At 43.2% G+C, this 21,548-nt stretch overlaps 1 protein-coding gene across 1 annotated transcript in view; it reads right to left on the minus strand.

Moving 5' to 3' along the window:
- Positions 1–20,613, minus strand: part of LAPTM4B (lysosomal protein transmembrane 4 beta) — a 117,535-nt gene extending 96,922 nt beyond the window's left edge. Inside the window, exon 1 of the mRNA XM_077270920.1 lies at positions 20,302–20,613. Within this exon, the coding sequence (XP_077127035.1) occupies positions 20,302–20,400 (99 nt within the window). The 5' untranslated portion in view covers positions 20,401–20,613. The remainder of the gene's footprint in view (positions 1–20,301) is intronic.
- Positions 20,614–21,548: the final 935 nt, after the last annotated feature.

The raw sequence follows: 21,548 nt of genomic DNA on the forward strand, positions 1-21,548 counted from the left end.
GAAGTATCTGGATAAATTTTTGATTGTTTATCTGGATGATATTCTGTTTTTTTCTGATGATTGGGACTCGCATGTGGAGCAGGTCAGGATGGTTTTTGAGATTCTGCGTGAAAATTCTTTGTTTGTAAAAGGCTCAAAGTGTCTCTTTGGTGTACAGAAGGTTCCCTTTTTGGGGTTCATTTTTTCCCCTTCTGCTGTGGAGATGGATCCAGTCAAGGTCCGAGCTATTCATGATTGGACTCAACCCTCGTCAGTTAAGAGTCTTCAGAAGTTCTTGGGTTTTGCTAACTTCTACCGTCGTTTTATCGCAAATTTCTCTAGCGTTGTTAAACCGCTGACGGATATGACCAAGAAAGGCTCTGATGTAGCTAACTGGGCTCCTGCTGCCGTGGAGGCTTTCCAGGAGTTAAAACGCCGGTTTACTTCGGCGCCTGTTTTGTGCCAGCCTGACATCTCACTTCCTTTTCAGGTTGAGGTGGATGCTTCGGAGATTGGGGCAGGGGCCGTTTTGTCACAGAGAGGCCCTGGTTGCTCTACTATGAGACCTTGTGCCTTTTTCTCTAGGAAGTTTTTGCCGGCAGAGCGAAATTATGATGTGGGCAATCGGGAGTTGTTGGCCATGAAGTGGGCATTTGAGGAGTGGCGTCATTGGCTCGAGGGTGCTAAGCATCGTGTGGTGGTCTTGACTGATCACAAAAATCTGATGTATCTCGAGTCTGCTAAACGCCTGAATCCTAGACAGGCCCGCTGGTCATTGTTTTTCTCCCGTTTTGACTTTGTGGTCTCGTATTTACCGGGGTCTAAGAATGTGAAGGCCGACGCTCTGTCTAGGAGCTTTGTGCCTGATGCTCCTGGAGTCGCTGAACCTGTGGGTATTCTTAAGGAAGGAGTTATCGTGTCTGCTATTTCTCCAGATCTGCGACGTGTGTTGCAGAGATTTCAGGCTGGTAGGCCTGACTCTTGTCCACCTGACAGATTGTTTGTGCCTGCTAGATGGACCAGCAGAGTCATTTCCGAGGTTCATTCCTCGGTGTTGGCAGGGCACCCGGGAATTTTTGGCACCAGAGATCTGGTGGCCAGGTCCTTTTGGTGGCCTTCCTTGTCAAGGGATGTGCGGTCATTTGTACAGTCCTGTGGTACTTGTGCTCGAGCTAAGCCTTGCTGCTCTCGTGCCAGCGGGTTGCTCTTGCCCTTGCCTGTCCCGAAGAGACCTTGGACACACATCTCTATGGATTTCATTTCTGATCTCCCGGTGTCTCAGGGCATGTCTGTCATCTGGGTGATATGTGATCGTTTCTCCAAGATGGTCCATTTGGTTCCTTTGCCTAAGCTGCCCTCTTCTTCTGATCTGGTTCCTGTGTTCTTCCAGAACGTGGTTCGTTTGCACGGCATTCCTGAGAATATTGTGTCGGACAGAGGTTCCCAGTTTGTTTCCAGGTTCTGGCGATCCTTTTGTGGTAGGATGGGCATTGAGTTGTCGTTTTCATCCGCTTTCCATCCCCAGACTAACGGACAAACGGAGCGAACTAATCAGACTCTGGAGGCTTATTTGAGGTGTTTTGTCTCTTCTGATCAGGATGATTGGGTGACCTTCTTGCCGTTGGCTGAATTTGCCCTTAATAATCGGGCTAGTTCCGCCACCTTGGTTTCGCCATTTTTCTGCAACTCTGGTTTCCATCCTCGTTTTTCCTCGGGACATGTGGAGCCTTCTGACTGTCCTGGGGTGGATTCCGTGGTGGATAGGTTGCAGCGGATCTGGGGGCATGTGGTGGACAACTTGAAGTTGTCACAGGAGAAGGCTCAGCGTTTTGCCAACCGCCGCCGCGGTGTGGGTCCCCGACTTCGCGTTGGGGATTTGGTATGGCTGTCTTCTCGATTTGTTCCTATGAAGGTCTCCTCTCCCAAATTTAAGCCTCGCTTCATTGGTCCTTACAAGATATTGGAAATCATTAATCCTGTATCCTTTCGCCTGGATCTTCCGGTGTCGTTTGCCATCCACAACGTATTTCATAGGTCCTTGTTGCGGCGGTACGTTGTGCCTGTGGTTCCTTCTGCTGAGCCTCCTGCTCCGGTGTTGGTTGAGGGCGAGTTGGAGTACGTGGTGGAGAAGATCTTAGATTCTCGTCTCTCCAGGCGGAGGCTTCAGTACCTGGTCAAGTGGAAGGGCTATGGTCAGGAGGATAATTCCTGGGTGGTCGCCTCTGATGTGCATGCGGCCGATTTAGTTCATGCCTTTCACGCCGCTCATCCTGATCGCCCTGGTGGTCTTGGTGAGGGTTCGGTGACCCCTCACTAAGGGGGGGGTACTGTTGTGAATTTACCTTTTGGCTCCCTCTAGTGGCTACTAGTGATTTTACTCTGGGTATGTCATTCATCCCTTGTATGCTCACCTGGGTCGTTAGGTCAGGGGTGTTGCTATATAAGCTCCCTGGACCTTCAGTTCAATGCCTGGCAACGTTGATATCAGAACTAATCTGTAGTGCTCTGGTCTTCTGATCCTGGTTCCTGCTTGATTAAGCTAAGTCTGCTTTCTTGCTTTTTGCTATTTGTTTTTGTTTGTATTTTTGTCCAGCTTGTATATAATCTGTTTCCTGACCTTGCTGGAAGCTCTAGGGTGGCTGGTGTTCTCCCCCCGGGCCGTTAGACGGTTCGGGGGTTCTTGAATCTCCAGCGTGGATTTTGATAGGGTTTTTGTTGACCATATAAGTTATCTTACTACATTCTGCTATTAGTAAAGTGGGCCTCTCTTTGCTAAAATCTAGTTCATCTCTGTGTTTGTCATTTCCTCTTACCTCACCGTTATTATTTGTGGGGGGCTACTATCCTACTTTTGGGGTCTATTCTCTGGAGGCAAGAGAGGTCTTTGTTTTCCTCTTCTAGGGGTAGTTAGTCCTGCGGCTGGCGCGAGACATCTAGCGACCAACGTAGGCATGTTCCCCGGCTACTGCTAGTGTTGGCGTTAGGAGTAGATATATGGTCAACCCAGTTACCACTGCCCTATGAGCTGGATTTTTGTACGTCGCAGACTTACTTGTTTCTCTGAGACCCTCGCCATTGGGGTCATAACAGCTATCACTCAATTTTTCAATGCCATGCCATACCCTGTGACAGCTCTTGATTGGAGCCAATTTCATCCTACAACAGAACAATGACCCAAACCACATCTCCAAATTATGCAAGAACTATTTAGGGAAGAAGCAGGCAGCTGGTATTCTATCTGTAATGGAGTGGCCAGCGCAGTCACCAGATCTCAACCCCATTGAGCTGTTGTGGGAGCAGCTTGACCGTATGGTGCGCAAAAAGTGCCCATGAAGCCAAACTTGTGGGAGGGGCTTCTGGAAGCATGGGGTGAAATTTCCTGAGATTACCTCAGCAAATTAACTGCTCAATTGCCAAAGGTCTGCAGTGCGGTAATTGCTGCAAAGGGAGCATTCTTTGATGAAAGCAAAGTTTGAAGGAGAAAATTATCATTTTATATACAAATCTTTTTTTAGAACCTTGTCAATGTCTGGACTAGATTTTCAATTCATGTGGTAACTCAATTGATTAATAAAAGTATGAAAACACAAAATTGTGTGGGTGACCCTAAACTTTTGAAAGGTAGTGTGTGTGTCTATCTATTTATCTATCTATCTATCTATCTATCTATCTATCTATCTATCTATCTATCTATATATAGATATATATATATATGTATATTGTGTAAACTTGATGCAAATGATGAAAAAGTGGACACAGGATTTTTAAAATATCACTTTTTGTTCAGTATCACAAGCAGAAATCTGCTATCAATGTGGTTAAAAATGGCCATCTGAGAAGTGTTCTGCCACACTGAATTTACAGTATCATCAAAATCCACTGCTGGCAGCTCCTTTGGAGTTGACGATCAATGACGTTCCAAATGTGCTTAATAAGAAACAAGACCGGAGACACTGCAGGCCATGGTAGCATGTGTAGGTCATGCAGGCTGCTCACAATAGCATGGGAAACTTGCGACCTGGCGTTGTTGTCATGAAAAACAGTTCTTGGGACACTTCGGAGAAATGGGCGTATCACTGGTTTCACAAACAAATCAATGTAATGCTAAGTTATTAGTGTACCTGGAATGAAGACGAGGGATCTGGCTACAGTACATTATGCCACCCCACACCATAATTCCAGGAATAGAACTGGTGTGACATTCCCTCTTGATGGCCTCTCAAGGTGTTGCCCACATGGTCTCCCTCCAGATCAATATCCGGCTACCATTATGTCAAAGGCAAATGTGAAACTCATTGCTAAAGAGGATAGACCTCCATTCCAGCCTCTATTACCGACTTGCTCAGCACCATGATAGCCTTTAAGAGCAGAGACGTGAAGTCGATGGAGCACCTGTAGCTTAAAGTCTTGTACGTAGCCCAATGCCATACGATCATCTTTTGATGGTTTGTGTAGTCACTAACACCTTAGGCTTGGTACTTACTCATTTACACTACAGAATGGATCAATAGTGGAACTAGTGGTACGGTCATTTCTCCAGTGTCCTAGGAACCATTTTTCAACACAAAACCAGTTTGCATGTTACTCATGCTACTGTGAGCAGCAGTAAATGTACGCCCACAATCTGCAGTGACTCTGAACTCATCTACCATCAAGCATCAATCTGGGTTGTAATTGGTCGGCAATTGCAAAGGGAGCTGCCAGAGGCGGATCTTGATGATTTGTTCACCCAAGTGCATGTAGCATGGCAGAACATTCCTCAGACAGCCATTAATGACCTCATTGTTAGCAGCCAAGGACGCGAAAGTGTGTGAATTTAGGCATGTGGAGCTCAAAGTGGATACTGAATAAATCGAGATGTTTTGAAAATGTTGTTTTAATTTGTTAAATATTTGCATACCAATAACATGTTTATTGATCCTGTGATTTTGATAACGCCAACATTTTTCCTTCTTAGTGTTGCAATTTCAATGTTGAGGAATGTATCTCAGAAAGGGTTAGTAAATCTGCCGTAATGTTTATACAATGACTTATTACAATGTGCAAGTTCCTCGAAATCACTTCCGGTAAGGTTCCAGCTGCCAAAAAAAACGATTTAGTTCTGGTATCTAAAGAGATAATTAACTTAATTGCATCCCGGATGACTTCATATTAGTCTCCTGAACATGTCACTCAGTGAACTGCAGAGGCAACCAATTTCTAGAAATTAGCAGGTCTTGTAATGGGATGGAACACCAGTCAGAGCAAACTGGCGTAATATCACTCTATAATAGTAAATTATATTGGAGGTTGATACCGGGCAATTAGCAAATCTGTACAATGAAATCTAAATCTTATAGGCATAAAACGGTGACAGATGATCTCATCATTGAAAATTTGCTTCATTTTACGTGGAATCTCCGACAAAGGAGGAAAAAGATCTGGAAGGTAGCCGAATCATAACTGGAAGCATTATTATTATCATTGTTCAAACAGTTTTAGATTTAAATATTTCTGAGACCCCCTATTTTCCCATGATAGGACATTCTTATCTTTGGTGTGGTAGTCACAGTCTCGCCTCCTTTTCCAGCATTACTGGACATTAATATGCTAATTTGTTTTTACTTTTTTCTTTATGTTTTTGTAAATGTGTATCTAGATATGTTTTGTAACAACCCGTGCACCAAAAATTGTACAACTCTAGGCAAAGAGCTATGTCTTGTATTGTAGCTCTGTGGATAGCGCTGAGTTGCAGTACCGTGACCAGCCATGGATAAGAGTGGCAGTAATTTTGGTACAAAAATAAATAGCTGTAACAGGATGTTATTGCACCTTTATTTCCAAACTAGCCAAAGCTGAAGATTATTCAACCACCTCAATGGTCTGACAGAATTGTTCTTGGATCAAACTGGCTGCACCATGGCTTTTATCAGTTTCCCAAAACCAACTGTAAGCAATTGTCACACTGTATAAATGTCACGTGGTACGGATGTAGTGGAGTGCCACTAAAAAGGTCTCATTCACATGAATTTAGACTCTTGCAATATGGCACCCAAAAAAATCTATGGAGCCCTTCTATGCATATATCATTCTCCTGGTCTCTATATAGCATGCCATGTGGTGGCACCCAGAGTGTCTATGGCACTGTAGTACAGAGCGTCGGAGACTATGTGTACCTCCATATATGCCATGTGCACCGGACTCTGACATGTGCCTAATGTCTAAGTAAGTTAAAGGGGTTGTCCACTGCTTTTAATATTGTGACAGTGGCAGTTGTCGTTCAAAAAATAGGATGGTATTGAGGCCATAGCTTAAATGAGGACATTCTGGCAGTCATAGTTCATAAGGGAGGGCAGTGTAGAGACATTATTTTATAAGTGAGGACAGTGTAGATGCCATGTATTATAAGAGGGACAGTGCAGAGCTTATATTTTGCACATGGAACACAGTGAGGGGCAATAATTTATTCAGAGACACAAGATAGGTGGATATTTTGATTAATGCGGCACCATAATAGTACTTTTATTTTTAAGGGCACAGTGTCAGGAGAATGTTGTAGAAGAGGGAAGTCTGCAGAGACAAGTTAAGGATGTGAAAAGTCACCATAGCATCTGGACCAGATGGAAGAGTAAGAGATTAGAATGAATCCTATCAGAGAAGACTTCACCGGTAAGTTATTTGGATGTAAATGTTTATTTGTGACACTGACTATGGCTAATCAGTACTGTGGCTCCTGTATGGTCTTCAGTTTGATGATGGATGGTAACTTCATCAAACTCCCAGCATCATCTTTCCATTGTTAAGGTTTACTGTAAAGGCCCCGTCTCACATAGCGAGATCGCTAGCGAGATCGCTGCTGAGTCACAAGTTTTGTGACGCAACAGCGACCTCAGTAGCGATCTCGCTATGTTTGACACGTACCAGCGACCCGGCCCCTGCTGTGAGATCGCTGGTCGTGTCGGAATGGCCTGGACCTTTTTTTGGTCGTTGAGATCCCGCTGACATCGCTGAATCGGTGTGTGTGACACGGATTCAGCGATGTCTTCACTGGTAACCAGGGTAAACATCGGGTTACTAAGCGCAGGGCCACGCTTAGTAACCCGATGTTTACCCTGGTTACCATCGTAAATGTAAAAAAAAAAAAACAGTACATACTCACATTCCGGTGTCCGTCAGGTCCCTTGCCGTCCGCTTCCCACACTGACTGACTGCCGGCCGTAAAGTGAAAGTACAGCACAGCGGTGACGTCACCGCTCTGCTGTTAGGGCCGGCGCTCAGTCAGTGCAGGAAGCGGACGCCGGGGGACGCGAAGGTGAGTATGTACTGTTTGTTATTTTACATTTTACACTGGTAACCAGGGTAAACATCGGGTTACTAAGCGCGGCCTTGCGCTTAGCAACCCGATGTTTACCCTGGTTACCCGGGGACCTCGGCATCGTTGGTCGCTGGAGAGCGGTCTGTGTGACAGCTCTCCAGCGACCACACAGCGACTAAACAGCGACGCTGCAGCGATCGGCATCGTTGTCTGTATCGCTGCAGCGTCGCTATGTGTGACGGGGCCTTAAGTTGTAGGTCCATACAATACAAATGTACATAGTGGGAGCTGACCTGACACTACAAATAATCTCTGAACTAAGTTTGATGCTTTAGTCATGTACCGATAATGGTTTGGGTGCTGTATTCAAGTACTAATGATGTTTCTAGTGATGTATTCATGAACTGACGATGGTTCTGATGCTATATGTATGTACTGACAATAGTTCTTGCACTGTATTCTTGTATTAAGATAGTTATGGTGCTGTATTCATGTACTGATGATGGACATGGTGTTACATTCATATAATGGTGGTTCTAACACTATATTAATGTATTGTTGGTATTACTAGTACTGCATTCTTGAACTATTGGTGGGTCTGGGATGCTCTTTAGCCCATTGTGGGAAAAAGGCAATACAATGGTTTTAGTGCTGTATTTAAGTACTGATTATTGTTCAGTGATGTATTTATGTACAGATGATGGTTCTAGTTATGTAGTTATGTGTCGATGCTTAGTTTTGTTGCTACATTCATGAAATGATAGTGGTTTTGATGCTATATTCCTGTACTGATGATTACAGTGTTGTATGCATGTGCTGATGATGGTTCTAGTGCTGTATTGATGTAAATATGGTGGTCCTGGTGCTGTATTTATGCATTGTTATTGTTCCTGATTTTGTACAGATATAGCAATCTACAACTTGTCATATGAAGTGCTACGTTGCTCTATTAATAAAGTGGTATACTCTGACTGTAACTATTATCACATCTTTACTTATGTTAGGAGCAAAACTTTTTTATTTGGTATGGGGGAGAGTGAAAAAATGGGAGTCCTACCTTGTAATCTGTGTAGATTCTGTAGCCCTGTGAAATACTTGTATAACTTCTACATTATAGATACTCAAAAAGGCAACACTGTGTGTTTGTGGTGTTGCATAGGACTACAGGGAACATTTTCTACGTTACCTGAAGGAAAATGTGCCTTTAATTTGATTGATGATGTAGGGGATTGTAACTGGGTGTGGTTTGCAGAAAGGGATGTGGTTTGAAAAACGGGCGTATGTAAACAGGTTGTTAAAAATGTTTAATCCACCCTTGCTAGTAAATACCAGAAAAGAAAAAAATAAAGAAAAAATGGACAATTCATTTAAGGCTTATAAAAGTGCAGATTCTCATTATCTTTCTCATAAAAGTAAATGTAACCTTGTGACAAATCTATATAAAACTGAAAATGTGACAAGGTCAAGTGTAAACTCATACCCTGCAGCCATGACAATGAATAAACAATGGTTGTAATTCAAGGAGCTGCATACAAAACCCGATCCAGTAATGACAGACAGTAGAGTAATAACTGATAAAGTTGCCTGAAGACCTTCTTAGTGGAAAATCTGTTGCGCGGAACTACTTTTTTCTCTTTAGAAACCACAAATAGTTGCTCTATCTTCTTCTACTAGTTGTATCCGAGCGATACCAAGTTAATTCCCATTTTAGATCCCACAAGTATTGTCAGCTTCTCTAGGCTTAGGTTTTTGAATGGAAAAACTGCCTAGAAAGGCTATGATCACATGTTACGTTTTTGGTGCTTTTTTGTTTTTACAGCGCTTGTGTGCAAAGTAAAAGCTACTTTTTACAGTAGAAGCAAAAGCTAATCTCATGCACACGCTTGTTTTTTTTTCTTTAAGGAGTTGGAAAACTCCAGTGTTTTTTTTTAAATCTGAACTGTGTCAATTCTTTCATTGTTTATGCAGTTTTTTTCACCCATAGAAAGTGCAAAAACGGAACTAAGCGTTTTTTTGCAAGCGTTTTTGGTGAATAGAGATCACGCAAGTAATTCACAACGAAAAAAAGAACTTGGCAAAAACACTGAAAAAAGTGTGTTTTGAACACAGTGTTTTACTGCAAAGAGAGCAGGTTTAAGGCTACTGAAAAAAAAAAACACTGCAAAAATGCAATATGTGACCATAGCCTTGTATGGCAAATCTATGGGATATCAATTACGCCATGTTCACACACAGTTTTGTTTAGAGTTGATCTGCTCCAAAATTTTCCTCTAAAGCCAGTTAAAAAATGCTTAAAACGTTTCATTATGAAAAACTAATTCATTTCTATAGGAAATCCAATTTGCTGTTCATGTAAAAAGATTTTTAAGTGGATTTTTTTTCTTGAAGAGGTTTTGAAAAAAAAAAAGTGCAGGTCGCTTTTTCGAAGCAGATTTTGATGAAACCTGCTACAAACTGTGAAATGAAAAGGCTGCAAGAAATGCTTCAGGAAAAAAATAAACTTTTCCAAAATTATTCCAAACAACTTTAGGAAAGGAAAAATTCCCCAAAACTCTTTAAAAAAAAAATCAGCTGAAGAAATAACACCCTTCTGTGGTAGAAGTGATGCTATAGAGTGTCATCAACAATTCCCCAGCACTTAATGGGGTGTTCAGTGGATAGAAATGCTCCTATCTTCTTACCTCTAATAATGAAAAATTCTCAGAAACACATTTATTGAGATTTTCTAAGCAAAGTACTCCAGAATGTAAATTATAAGTTCATGTGAGGATTAGTGAGTATAGAGTTTATTTTTTAAACCACCTGGGGTCTGGTAAAGAAAAAAAAAAAAGTTGGTGGACCACCCCTCAGGGGGTTCAGATTGGAAATGTTGCAGATTCTATTTGAAGGGAATCTGTCACCAGGTTTTTGCAGTCAATTTGAGAGCAGTGTAATGTAGAGGCAGAGATCCTGATTCCAGGGATGTAGCACTAACTGGGCTGCTTTGTGTAATTTTTTATAAAATCAGAAGGACTAGTAAACCTGCTAACTGATGGTCTAACCCCGCCCCCACCACTGATTGGCAGCTTTCTGCCTATGCACAGTGCGCACCAAAAGACCGCCACCAACTCAATCAAGCTCTTCATATCTTTTTGGAGTCACGGCCAACACCCCGGATCATATGTGGATTTTTTTCCACAGTTATGATTTACAGCAAATTTAATAAATCAACAAACCAGCGGCACACCGGCTAGTATGTATGAATGTCATTAACTGGACAACTTCGCACAAATGTATGAAGCAAATGAAACCAGCAAGAGGTGAAATGTTCAGAAAATGCAGGAAAGCAAAGATTGGTTTAACCTCTGTCTGACCCATGCAATTAACACCAGCCATGTATTGTAATCCGCGTTCCATGTATTCCTATCAGCAAAGGGAAATGAAACCATTCTCTTTAATCACATTCTAGGACATAGAAGTTCTGGTGTTGTTACCAATATCAGCTCACAAAGTGCAGGCTATAGGTGCCACACCAGGCAGCAGCACATGGAGTACCCATGGCTCTATACGTGTCTCATCAGGACTTGCGTCCCTGTACAGGCTCGATCAGTAGGCAATGAAAATCTACGGATACTATCCGTCCTTGTGGGATTGCCACTTGGCTAGGCAATAATCTCTGGGGGGAAAAATATATGTAAATTAGCTCTCCTCCAGGAAGAAGAATGCTGTCTCTCTAGTTCCACCTATTGGAGGGTGTTATCTTTTAACAAGCCCTGACGAAGAAGGATCGTATCCTTCGAAACGCGTTGGATTGGTTAATCCCCATACGCGCCCGCCCACTAGCTGTGTGATATCACATACCCGCCACGCCCCTTCCACATTCCGCCATCGCTTCGGCGTTGCTTCCGGCCGGGGCACGCTAGAAGTTGGCGGTTCCTGTCTACTCCCGGCGCCCGTCTATTAGAGCCGCTTTGTGGGGAACTAGGTGTAACCTCCATCCCCCAGCTTCATGGTCGTGCAGTACGGAGCCGGTCACACTGAATTAGGAGTAACACATTCGGATATTCCATACCACCCTTCAGTAACTACATAAGTGCATGTTCAAAGGCTTCCTTTATACACAGTGTACTACCCTTATGTATACCTTTGAAGCACTATTGTAGGAGCACTACTGGACAGCACAGGTGATAAATCATTATATCTTTTAACAAGCCTTGCTACAGGACTTAAGTCTTGGACATTAATATTGGTGGCCTATCCTTAGCATAGGTCATCAATGCCTGATCAGCTGTAAAGCTGCAGATCAGCTGTTCCCGCTGTCGGTGGCGGCTTGAACTGCTCAGTTGTGGAGCTGCACAGCACAGCTTCACTGACGGAATAGTGGCAGTGGCCGGGAACTGCACATCCAACCACTATTGATTTGAATAGAGGGCATATGTGTAGTACCCAGCCGCGGCCACTATACAGCCGACGGAGCTATGCAGCTCTGTAACCAAGCAGTACCGGCCTCTGACAACATAGGGAACAGCTGATCTGCGGAGCTGCCGGGCGTTGCACCCCCACTGATCAGCCAAGGATAGGCCATCAATGTTATAGTACTGGACAACCTCTTAAAGATATTTGGCTAAAACAGACTTTTCTCCCCCCAAAAAAGGCACCGTCCACAAATACCTGTTTCAGGGTACTTGCCCCTCATAAGTGCATAGCTGCCGGGTGTTGCACCCCCACTGATCAGACAAGGATAGGCCATCAATGTTATAGTCCTGGACAACCTCTTAAGGATATTTGGCCAAAACAAACTTTTCTCGAAAAAAAAAGGCACCGTTCATAAACACCTGTTTCAGGGTTCTTTCCCCTCATAAGTGCATAGCTGGGTACTGGTTGTCTCGATGAGAGGAGAGACTGTTAGTGGATTTATAGGCCAAGCAATGTTTCATGGAAAAAGGGTTTGCAAATGAGCACTCTTCCAGCAAAAAAGCTGTCTGTCCATAGTACCACATTTAGGAGGCCTCCATACAAAACAGATGGTGGTTGTCTAGTCTCGTCGAATTATTTAGATTTGCTGACATTAATCCAATGTGTATGGGGGTTATTAGGAGGCTGTCCTGTCTGCCTCTGTGACAGGTGTTGCCCCTACGAAGTCAATGAACGAGTCAAGGAGACATTTCCTTTCATAGGAAGACAATTTCTGCAGTTTCAAAAGCATTCTAAACGTAGAACATGTGGTTGTGATCGTTACAAAAATTTGCTTCGTAAAAATCAGTTTTCATTTTTATTTCTTATTCATTGGTCTATACCCCAGATGTAACAGCAGAGGTTTTAGCTTTCCCTCCATGGAAACACAGCACGGATGACAACGCATTAAGGACCAATAAGAAGATGTCCATATTACTGGGGACAGAGCATATACAGCTGGTGGCAGAGAAGGATTAGAGCCAGCAAATAGCAACGCGTGGGATCTGAACCGTCACAACTACAGCAGCGTCACTGGGGGATTTGTTAATAGTCTCCACTGTAGTTTTTCCCCTTCAAACGTCAATCACTAATTTTTTATATTGCCCTGTATATTGGATTTATATTCACTATTATAAAAGTAATGTCCAGAAATTTGTTTTTTTATGCTTTTACTGAAAAACCAAACACAAACTATTTCATAATTGCGGTAGCATTTATTCCATTTTTGCCTGGAGCGATTCATTTTTGTTAAAAGGCCACTTTACACATTAGACTGAAGTGAGAAGGACCTGCTGATATCTGTGGGATCTAATGTGTATGGGGGTCCTCACAACTTTACCCTGACAGGGAAGAGAAGGATCCAACTACTTGGATCTCCAAAGGACGATTCTTTTGTTCACAGTGAAATAAGTCGGCTGGCAGAGGAGTCAGGCAGCGGCTCTCTCAGAGGCTACAAAGGCTTGGTTGAGTGTTCCAGTATATGGAGAAGATGGAGGAGATAGTTTTCGACTGAACAAATGTGTACTGGGCCTTCAGGTTCTTACATAGTGTTCCACTGTGGAGACCCCAACAATCAGCTGTAATCTATGGAGAAACTTGACAAAGACTGGCCGTACACATTACATGGCTGTCGGGCAATAGATCGTTCAACTGAAAGCCATCTCAGCAGACACGTGTTTGATCATAGAATGTTAGAGTTGGAAAGGACCTCCAGGATCATCGTGTCCAACCCCCTACTCAATGTAGGATTCACTAAACCATCTCAGACACATGTCTGTCCAGCCTCTGTTTGAAGACTTCCATTGAAGGAGAACTAATCATCTCTCGTGGCATCCTGTTCCATTCATTAATCACCCTCACTGTCAAAAAGTTTTTTCTAATCTCTAATCTGTATCTTCTTCCTTTCAGTTTCATTCCATTGCTTTTCATGTTTCCAGGTGCAAGGGAGAATAAGGATGATCCCTCTACACTGTGACATCCCTACAGATATTTGTAGACAACTATTAAGTCTCTTCTAAGCCTTTTTTTGAAAGCTAAACATCCCCAGATTGTCTGAGCGCTCCTGTGTTCTCTATGAGACAACCGCTGACTGACATGTCAGTGGGCGACTTACGGAGAACTATGCAATTACCATTGGCAATCCAAAATTGGACATGCCTGATCCACATCACTTCCAACCATCGTTTGGCTGGCGCCCCCATTCACATTAGACCGTCAACCGAACCAGTCGATATTGGCATTTTCACACAAAAGAAGAAAAGCACGACCGCACAGCTGCTGCTGGATCAATGACTGATTACGGTCCCTCCAGTTATGAGCATGAAACTGACATCATGGTAGAGGTGCTCGTATGAAGAAAGTAAACCATCAGGAAATATGAAGAAAAATACGGCAACACTCACCGGTCCAAGTGTGGTGCAAATTCTTTTATTGAAGCTTTAAGAAAACCATCTCGTTCACGGCCCGGGACAGTGGAACAGGAAAGGAGGTGAGCAGGATGTGACGACGGCCGTTTCGTGCCTACGTCAGCGCTTCAACGGAGAATTTGCACCACACTTGGACCGGTGAGTGTTGCCGTATTTTTCTTCATATTTCCTGATATTGGCATTTTCAACCAACATAAGTCTAATGTGTATGGCGAGCTTAAGTGTTCAATGCCCCTGCAATCCCTCCACAGAGGAATTATAGGATGGTCAAATAATGTGTGGATGTACCTGGTTCTCCAGATCAAAAAATGCTTTTTGTAGTAGCTCTTCACTGCTTTAAAAATCTTTGTTCTATTAACTCAGAATTCCCGACTTGGAAATGTTTTTTCTTTAAGCAGCTTCTTAAGAGATCATATGCTATGTAACGTCAAAAGAAAAAGTAAAATCATTTTTATTTTCCATACTGTAGGTAAATTTCTCTTGAGCATACAACATTAGGTTGTGTTTTTAAAGAGTTTATCCGCTACTCAACAACCTCTTAATAAATATTTAAGTGCCCAATATAAAATCAAATATATATATTCATCTCCCAGAGAGGTCACTAAACATTACGACACCTTACCGCTGCAGCCAATCAGCCACTAAACAGCTGCAGCCTTCAGTATTCTGTCAGAGTGGACATCCGCTATGACTTCAGACGATCAACGGTGCCAGTCTGGGAGGTGCTTATATGTTTTTTTTTATTTCATATCTGAAAATTGAGTAATTAAGTAGTGGACACCCTTTTAACCTCTTGGCATCATCCACTGTCAATACATCACAAATATAGAGAAAAGGGACCTAGTGCCCAACAGGACAGAGACACTGTTGGGCACCTGGGTCAATGGTGGTCACTATGCGGTGCTGCATTTAACAGAGTAGGGACCCACGTAAAGAGACAACCGCCTTGACAGTGGGCTTATTCATTTTGATCAAATTATTAACTAAGAACCTCATGAACCTCATGTTAAGTTTTGAAAAAAATTACTTAGACATAGTAGATCAATGAACAATGTTTGGATTCCGGATCCAGGCCCTTTTTCCCTACATATGTGGAAGAAGGTACCAGGGAGGGTATGGAGCGGGATCAGGATCTGAGCTTGCACCATACACTCTGCTGCAATGGCCCCATCTATCATCCTATCATCGTCACCAAATTTCCCCACACTGCAACCCGATCAAGTGGTGACTATAGGTCAGCATGGCATCTGAGGGCCTAATGAAGATCACCAAGTCTACCATCTTAGTACTCTTATTAGGCTTAGAGGCAAGGCTTAGTAGAATGAGGGCCGTAATACACCAGTAATTGCTGGTGTCACGATCCATTTTTGGATTTGTGGCAGCTCTGATTCAACTCAGTTTACAACTTTTTTCTTTTGGACCATTGCTGGTTAATGTCAGTTTCTTTACTCTGCTGGCAATCTGATGTTACTGCAGTACTGCTGGGTCAGCTGATGCTGGTGGTGACCACTCTCATCATCCTTTAAAAGATCACATGATGCATCAGCTGACGATTGGTGATAGAGCAATCTTCAGTGACCAAGCCTGAGGGAGGAGCTCTCTTGGTGCAGTGGTGCTTCTGCTGGGTTCATTATCCTGGTGCCTTTATTCTGCTGTGTCGTGCTTTGCAGCAGAGAAAGCTGTTTATTTCCTCGTCCCTTTCGTGTTTGTCACTATCCCCCGTGTGTTAATATCTGCAGTGGTGTGGCTAGTGCCCATCACCGGCCTGTACACTAGCCAGGGCAGAGTTAGGTGACAGGGACGAGTTATCCTAACGGCGATGGGGGGAAGGACCCGCATGGGGCATTGGGGGAGTGCAGGGTCAGGCTCAGGTTTGAGCTCAGGTGGTGACCATTCCCCATTCCCCATGGGTAGGGCCTTCCTCTCACCTTTTCCATCCCGTTGTTTGTGAGTTTTGCTATCCGTTGACCGATCACCCGTTGGGTCGGGTCACACTGTGACAGCTGGACTACAAGTGACATGCTTAGGATAAACCTGCTCAACGGAAATCTATCCTTTGTAAGGATCACCTGAGGTTGCACTGGGAATGGCTCTGGTCCTGGGGTGACATGAAACAGAGCAGGTGTCAAAAGATAGGAAAGTCAAAAGCAACTTGACAGGAGATCTTCTAAATGAAGCAGAGAGAGTCCCTATGGGCACTGCCCATCCAACCAACTGTACAGACGATCCCTGGTATAAATGAAATGTCTATGGAAATGAAGCTGCATGTACTGTAATATGTAATAATATATAGAATAAATGATTAATGCTCCAGGTACAGCAGGCATTAACTCAGTGTTACGAAACTGAGCATTGTTCTATATCAGGACGAAAGCCGATTTACTAGCTCAATTTAAAGGAGGTCACCTGAGGTTAAAGTTAGAGCGCATGTACTAATTAATAAGAGATGAGTCCTTGAGTCATTCTCTTCTCTACATGTCATTTCATAATATCTACAAAAGCTGGATGACAACTTTTATGGGTGTAGCTGCTCCTTAGGGGGCATCACCCAGCTCCCCAATTAGTGGTCCATAATCCTCTCCTGTATCATCGGAAAGAGGAAAAAGTCTGGGAAAAAGGATGTATCCCCCGATGTAATGCCAATCATATTGGGTGTCACGAAAACAGGTATATCTCAGAAGTAATTAAATACAATGTTTTAACTATTTAATGGACAATCACAATTTAAGAATTTATATATACTTTTTTTTCTTTTAGATTTGTGTGATTATTGAATGTAGCTGGTCTACAACATTTATAATACTGGTGTCTTCTAAGGCTACTTTCACACTAGCGTCGGGAAAGACCCGTCGCTGTGCGTCGGGCCGACGTTCCCGACGCTAGCGTGGTCTCCGCCGCACAACGGGGGCAGCGGATGTATTTTTCCAACGCATCCGCTGCCCCATTGTGAGGTGCGGGGAAGTGCGGGGAGGTGGGGGCGGAGTTCCGGCCGCGCATGCGCAGTCGGAAAAAGCGGACCGTCGGGAGCAAAAAACGTTACATGTAACGTTTTTTTCTCCCGACGGTCCGCTACCACACGCCCAAGCGTCGCAAAACGGACGCGACGTTTGGCAATGCGTCGCAAATGCGTCGCTAATGTTAGTCTATGACGAAAAAACGTATCCAGCAAGAACTTTTGCTGGATGCGTATTTTCGGCAAAACGACGCATTTGCGACGTATTGCAGTTAACGCTAGTGTGAAAGTAGCCTTATGTGGCAGAAGGGCCATTTGGGCCCATGTATAATGGTTACCTGAGGACCCCCTATAGCACTGTCCTTCAGCTGCAGAATTTGCAAAAATGGTGTTTCAGAAAATTGAGGCTCAAGAAGTTATATTTACAGCCATTTTAAAACTACTAAATTGGTGTTAGGACCACAGAGTTGGTGTCAGGAGCAATAAGATGGTCTAGGAACCATGGAATAGCGTCCAGGAGCAAGAGAATGGCGTCAGGACCACTGTGAATTTGTCAGGCCTTTACATGGGTGTAGGTTGGATATGGTGTCAGGACCAAGGAATTGGTGTCAGGATTAATTAAATGGTATCAGGAAAATGGTGCTGGTGTCAGGATAACTAAAATGGTGTCAGGACCACGGTGTTGGTGTCTGTATTGATAAAATGATGTCAGGACCATGGTGTTGGTGTCTGTATTGATAAAATGGTGTCAGGACCACGGTGTTGGTGTCAGGATAACTAAAATGATGTCAGGACCATGGTGTTGGTGTCTGTATTGATAAAATGCTGTCAGGACCACGGTGTTGGTGTCAGGATAACTAAAATGGTGTCAGGACCATGGTGTTGGTGTCTGTATTGATAAAATGATGTCAGGACCATGGTGTTGGTGTCTGTATTGATAAAATGATGTCAGGACCATGGTGTTGGTGTCTGTATTGATAAAATGCTGTCAGGACCACGGTGTTGGTGTCAGGATAACTAAAATGGTGTCAGGACCATCGTGTTGGTGTCTGTATTGATAAAATGATGTCAGGACCATGGTGTTGGTGTCTGTATTGATAAAATGATGTCAGGACCATGGTGTTGGTGTCTGTATTGAAAAAATGATGTCAGGACCACCGTGTTTGGTGTCTGTATTGATAAAATGATGTCAGGACCACGGTGTTGGTGTCTGTATTGATAAAATGGTGTCAGGACCACGGTGTTGGTGTCTGTATTGATAAAATGATGTCAGGACCACCGTGTTTGGTGTTTGTATTAATAAAATGGTGTCAGGACCACGGTGTTGGTGTCTGTATTGATAAAATGATGTCAGGACCATGGTGTTGGTGTTGGTATTGACAAAATGATGTCAGGACCACGGTGTTGGTGTCTGTATTGATAAAATGATGTCAGGACCACGGTGTTGGTGTCTGTATTGATAAAATGATGTCAGGACCACCGTGTTTGGTGTCTGTCTTAATAAAATGGTGTCAGGACCACGGTGTTGGTGTCTTTATTGATAAAATGATGTCAGGACTACGGTGTTGGTGTCTGTATTGATAAAATTATGTCAGGACCATGGTGTTGGTGTTGGTATTGACAAAATGATGTCAGGACCACGGTGTTGGTGTCTGTATTGCTAAAATGATGTCAGGACCACGGTGTTGGTGTCTGTATTGATAAAATGATGTCAGGACCACCGTGTTTGGTGTCTGTATTGATAAAATGATGTCAGGACCACGGTGTTGGTGTCTGTATTGATAAAATGATGTCAGGACCACGGTGTTGGTGTCTTTATTGATAGAATGATGTCAGGACCACGGTGTTGGTGTTGATAAAATGGTGTCAGGACTACAGTGTTGGTGTCAGGATTACTAAAATGGTGTCAGGAAAATGGTGTTGGTGTCAGTATTGATAAAATGGTATCAAGACCACGGTGTTGGTGTCTGTATTGATAAAATTATGTCAGGACCATGGTGTTGGTGTTGGTATTGACAAAATGATGTCAGGACCACGGTGTTGGTGTCTGTATTGCTAAAATGATGTCAGGACCACGGTGTTGGTGTCTGTATTGATAAAATGATGTCAGGACCACCGTGTTTGGTGTCTGTATTGATAAAATGATGTCAGGACCACGGTGTTGGTGTCTGTATTGATAAAATGATGTCAGGACCACGGTGTTGGTGTCTTTATTGATAAAATGATGTCAGGACCACGGTGTTGGTGTTGATAAAATGGTGTCAGGACTACGGTGTTGGTGTCAGGATTACTAAAATGGTGTCAGGAAAATGGTGTTGGTGTCAGTATTGATAAAATGGTATCAAGACCACGGTGTGTTAGTGTCATGATTAATAAAATGGTTTCAAGTTGTTTTCAGTTGGAAATAGTCTCTAATCTCACGTGTCCACAACACTGACCTGGAGTCAGGACCACAGAGTTGGTGTCAGGATGAATAAAGTGGTGTCAGGACCTCCTAGACAATGTTAGCATGTGTTAGCAATCTTAGCATGTGTAGCGGAGACGTTCTCAGTTGGAAACAGTCCATAATCTGACATGGTTCATCATACAGTAATTATATGGATTACGTCACTTAGAAGCCTCGACAGCAATTATGCTCTACTTTTTGCTTACCATAATAGACCCCTAAACAATATAGGCTTCCTGTGAAATCCCAATAACTGCTCCATACATAAAATGACAGCAAGTAACCACCTTCCTAGGCCTTCGATAAGATAATACAACAGGAAAACATTATAGAAGGCAGGTTTTCTATACAGCATCCTAAGCTTGCACATGACTAATAATAGTGCGACATTCATGTGCCAACAAATGTGCACATCATATAACAAATCTACATGGGTCCCAGCTTTAAATCCCTCTATAAATCCCATGGTGGTGTCCATCAGTGTTATTTCTCGGGTATACCCTAAGCTAATTTAAGATATAGTCCACCATAGACATGGACAGACATCGATATTGGTCAAATACAAAATATGTCAAAAGTAATATCGGATGAAACAACATCGACCGGTAGAGAAGTAGGATGAAATATTAAGGCTGCGACAAGCTGACTAATACAAGACCGGCTGAAGAAGATACATGAAAATTTTGCCTTGTCACATTACAGATCTTTCCAAAATCTGCCTCCCGTACACGGTGCGGATGAAGGGCTAGGATAATGAGATCCTCCTTACCAGGTTCCACACACCAAGGATGATTGTTCCGGTGCGGACATGACAACACAAGCAACAGCTGTTCGAGTAGAATCGAGCCCATGGTGAATGCATCTTCATGTCTTGGGATTTTATAAAATGAAATCAATGCCAGGAATTAGTGTCTTCAATATTGCAGAGGAAAGTCTAGAGCTATTTCTTCCTGGGTAGCAGAGATCCAGGCTGCTTCAATGCATGGGAATGATCAGCAAAGCTTCAGCACCACAGACAAGGATAACACCGAGACAGCATCACTAGTCAGAACTGCAGGCTTTTCCCATCCAGACTGCCACTACAGTCTATAAAAAGAGATTAGAAGATCAGAGGGCTTCCCTGAAAGCTGTGTGCTAGTGCCCCCTAGTGGAGAGGAGGCTGTATGATGGTGCAGGCTGAAAACGCGCTTCAGAAATAAGAAGTGTTAGGTCCAGCACTACAAGGATGTGAAGAGACCTCAGGGCTGGTTACCATAAGGCTACATTCCCATGATGAGTTTTTGACGCTACGCACTGTCGCACTACAAGGATGTGAAGAGACCTCAGGGCCGGTTACCATAAGGCTACATTCCCATGATGAGTTTTTGACGCTATGAAAAAAAAATGCAAGTAACCTATTTTACTTAATGGGTGCAGAAATGGTGTAAAAAATCTGCAACATCAAAAACTCACTGAAAGCTCATTGCGGGAATGTAGGAACTGGATCCGAAAGAAGCTTTGATTTAGGGTATGACCAAGCATTTTGGCATGCATTTTTTTTATGTGTTTTTGCTTGTTTTTTTTCCATTTCATTTGAATCGGTGAAATTGACACTGCAGAATTGAAAATAAAAATGCTGTGAAGGTTCAAATCTGCAAAGCATGTGCTTGAGATTTCAGAAATCTCATTCACTTTGTTGGTGCTGTAAAATGCTGTTGTTTTTTCCGAAGCAAAAGAAGATCTTATACTTTTAATCTGTTTAACAGCTACTCCTAATTGTCGGAAAAAAAGCACGAAAAACTGCATCTTTTGCCTTCTTATGGTAGACAGACGCATCCTGAAATTCTGCAACAGTGCCCCCCCACTTACAGTGTCCTATTTATATTACTCAGCTCAGCCTGGGTATGACTCTCCACCCCTTAGGCCGGGGCAGCACGCCGACATTGTACGTGACAAGGGTCTTTCAGCCAAAGATCTCTGTATGCCGCTGCTACATTGCAGCTCAGTGCAGGTGACTGGGGTCTCATTAATGACCCA

The sequence above is a fragment of the Ranitomeya variabilis genome, chromosome 6 (assembly GCF_051348905.1).
Source record: "Ranitomeya variabilis isolate aRanVar5 chromosome 6, aRanVar5.hap1, whole genome shotgun sequence".
NCBI lineage: Eukaryota > Metazoa > Chordata > Amphibia > Anura > Dendrobatidae > Ranitomeya > Ranitomeya variabilis.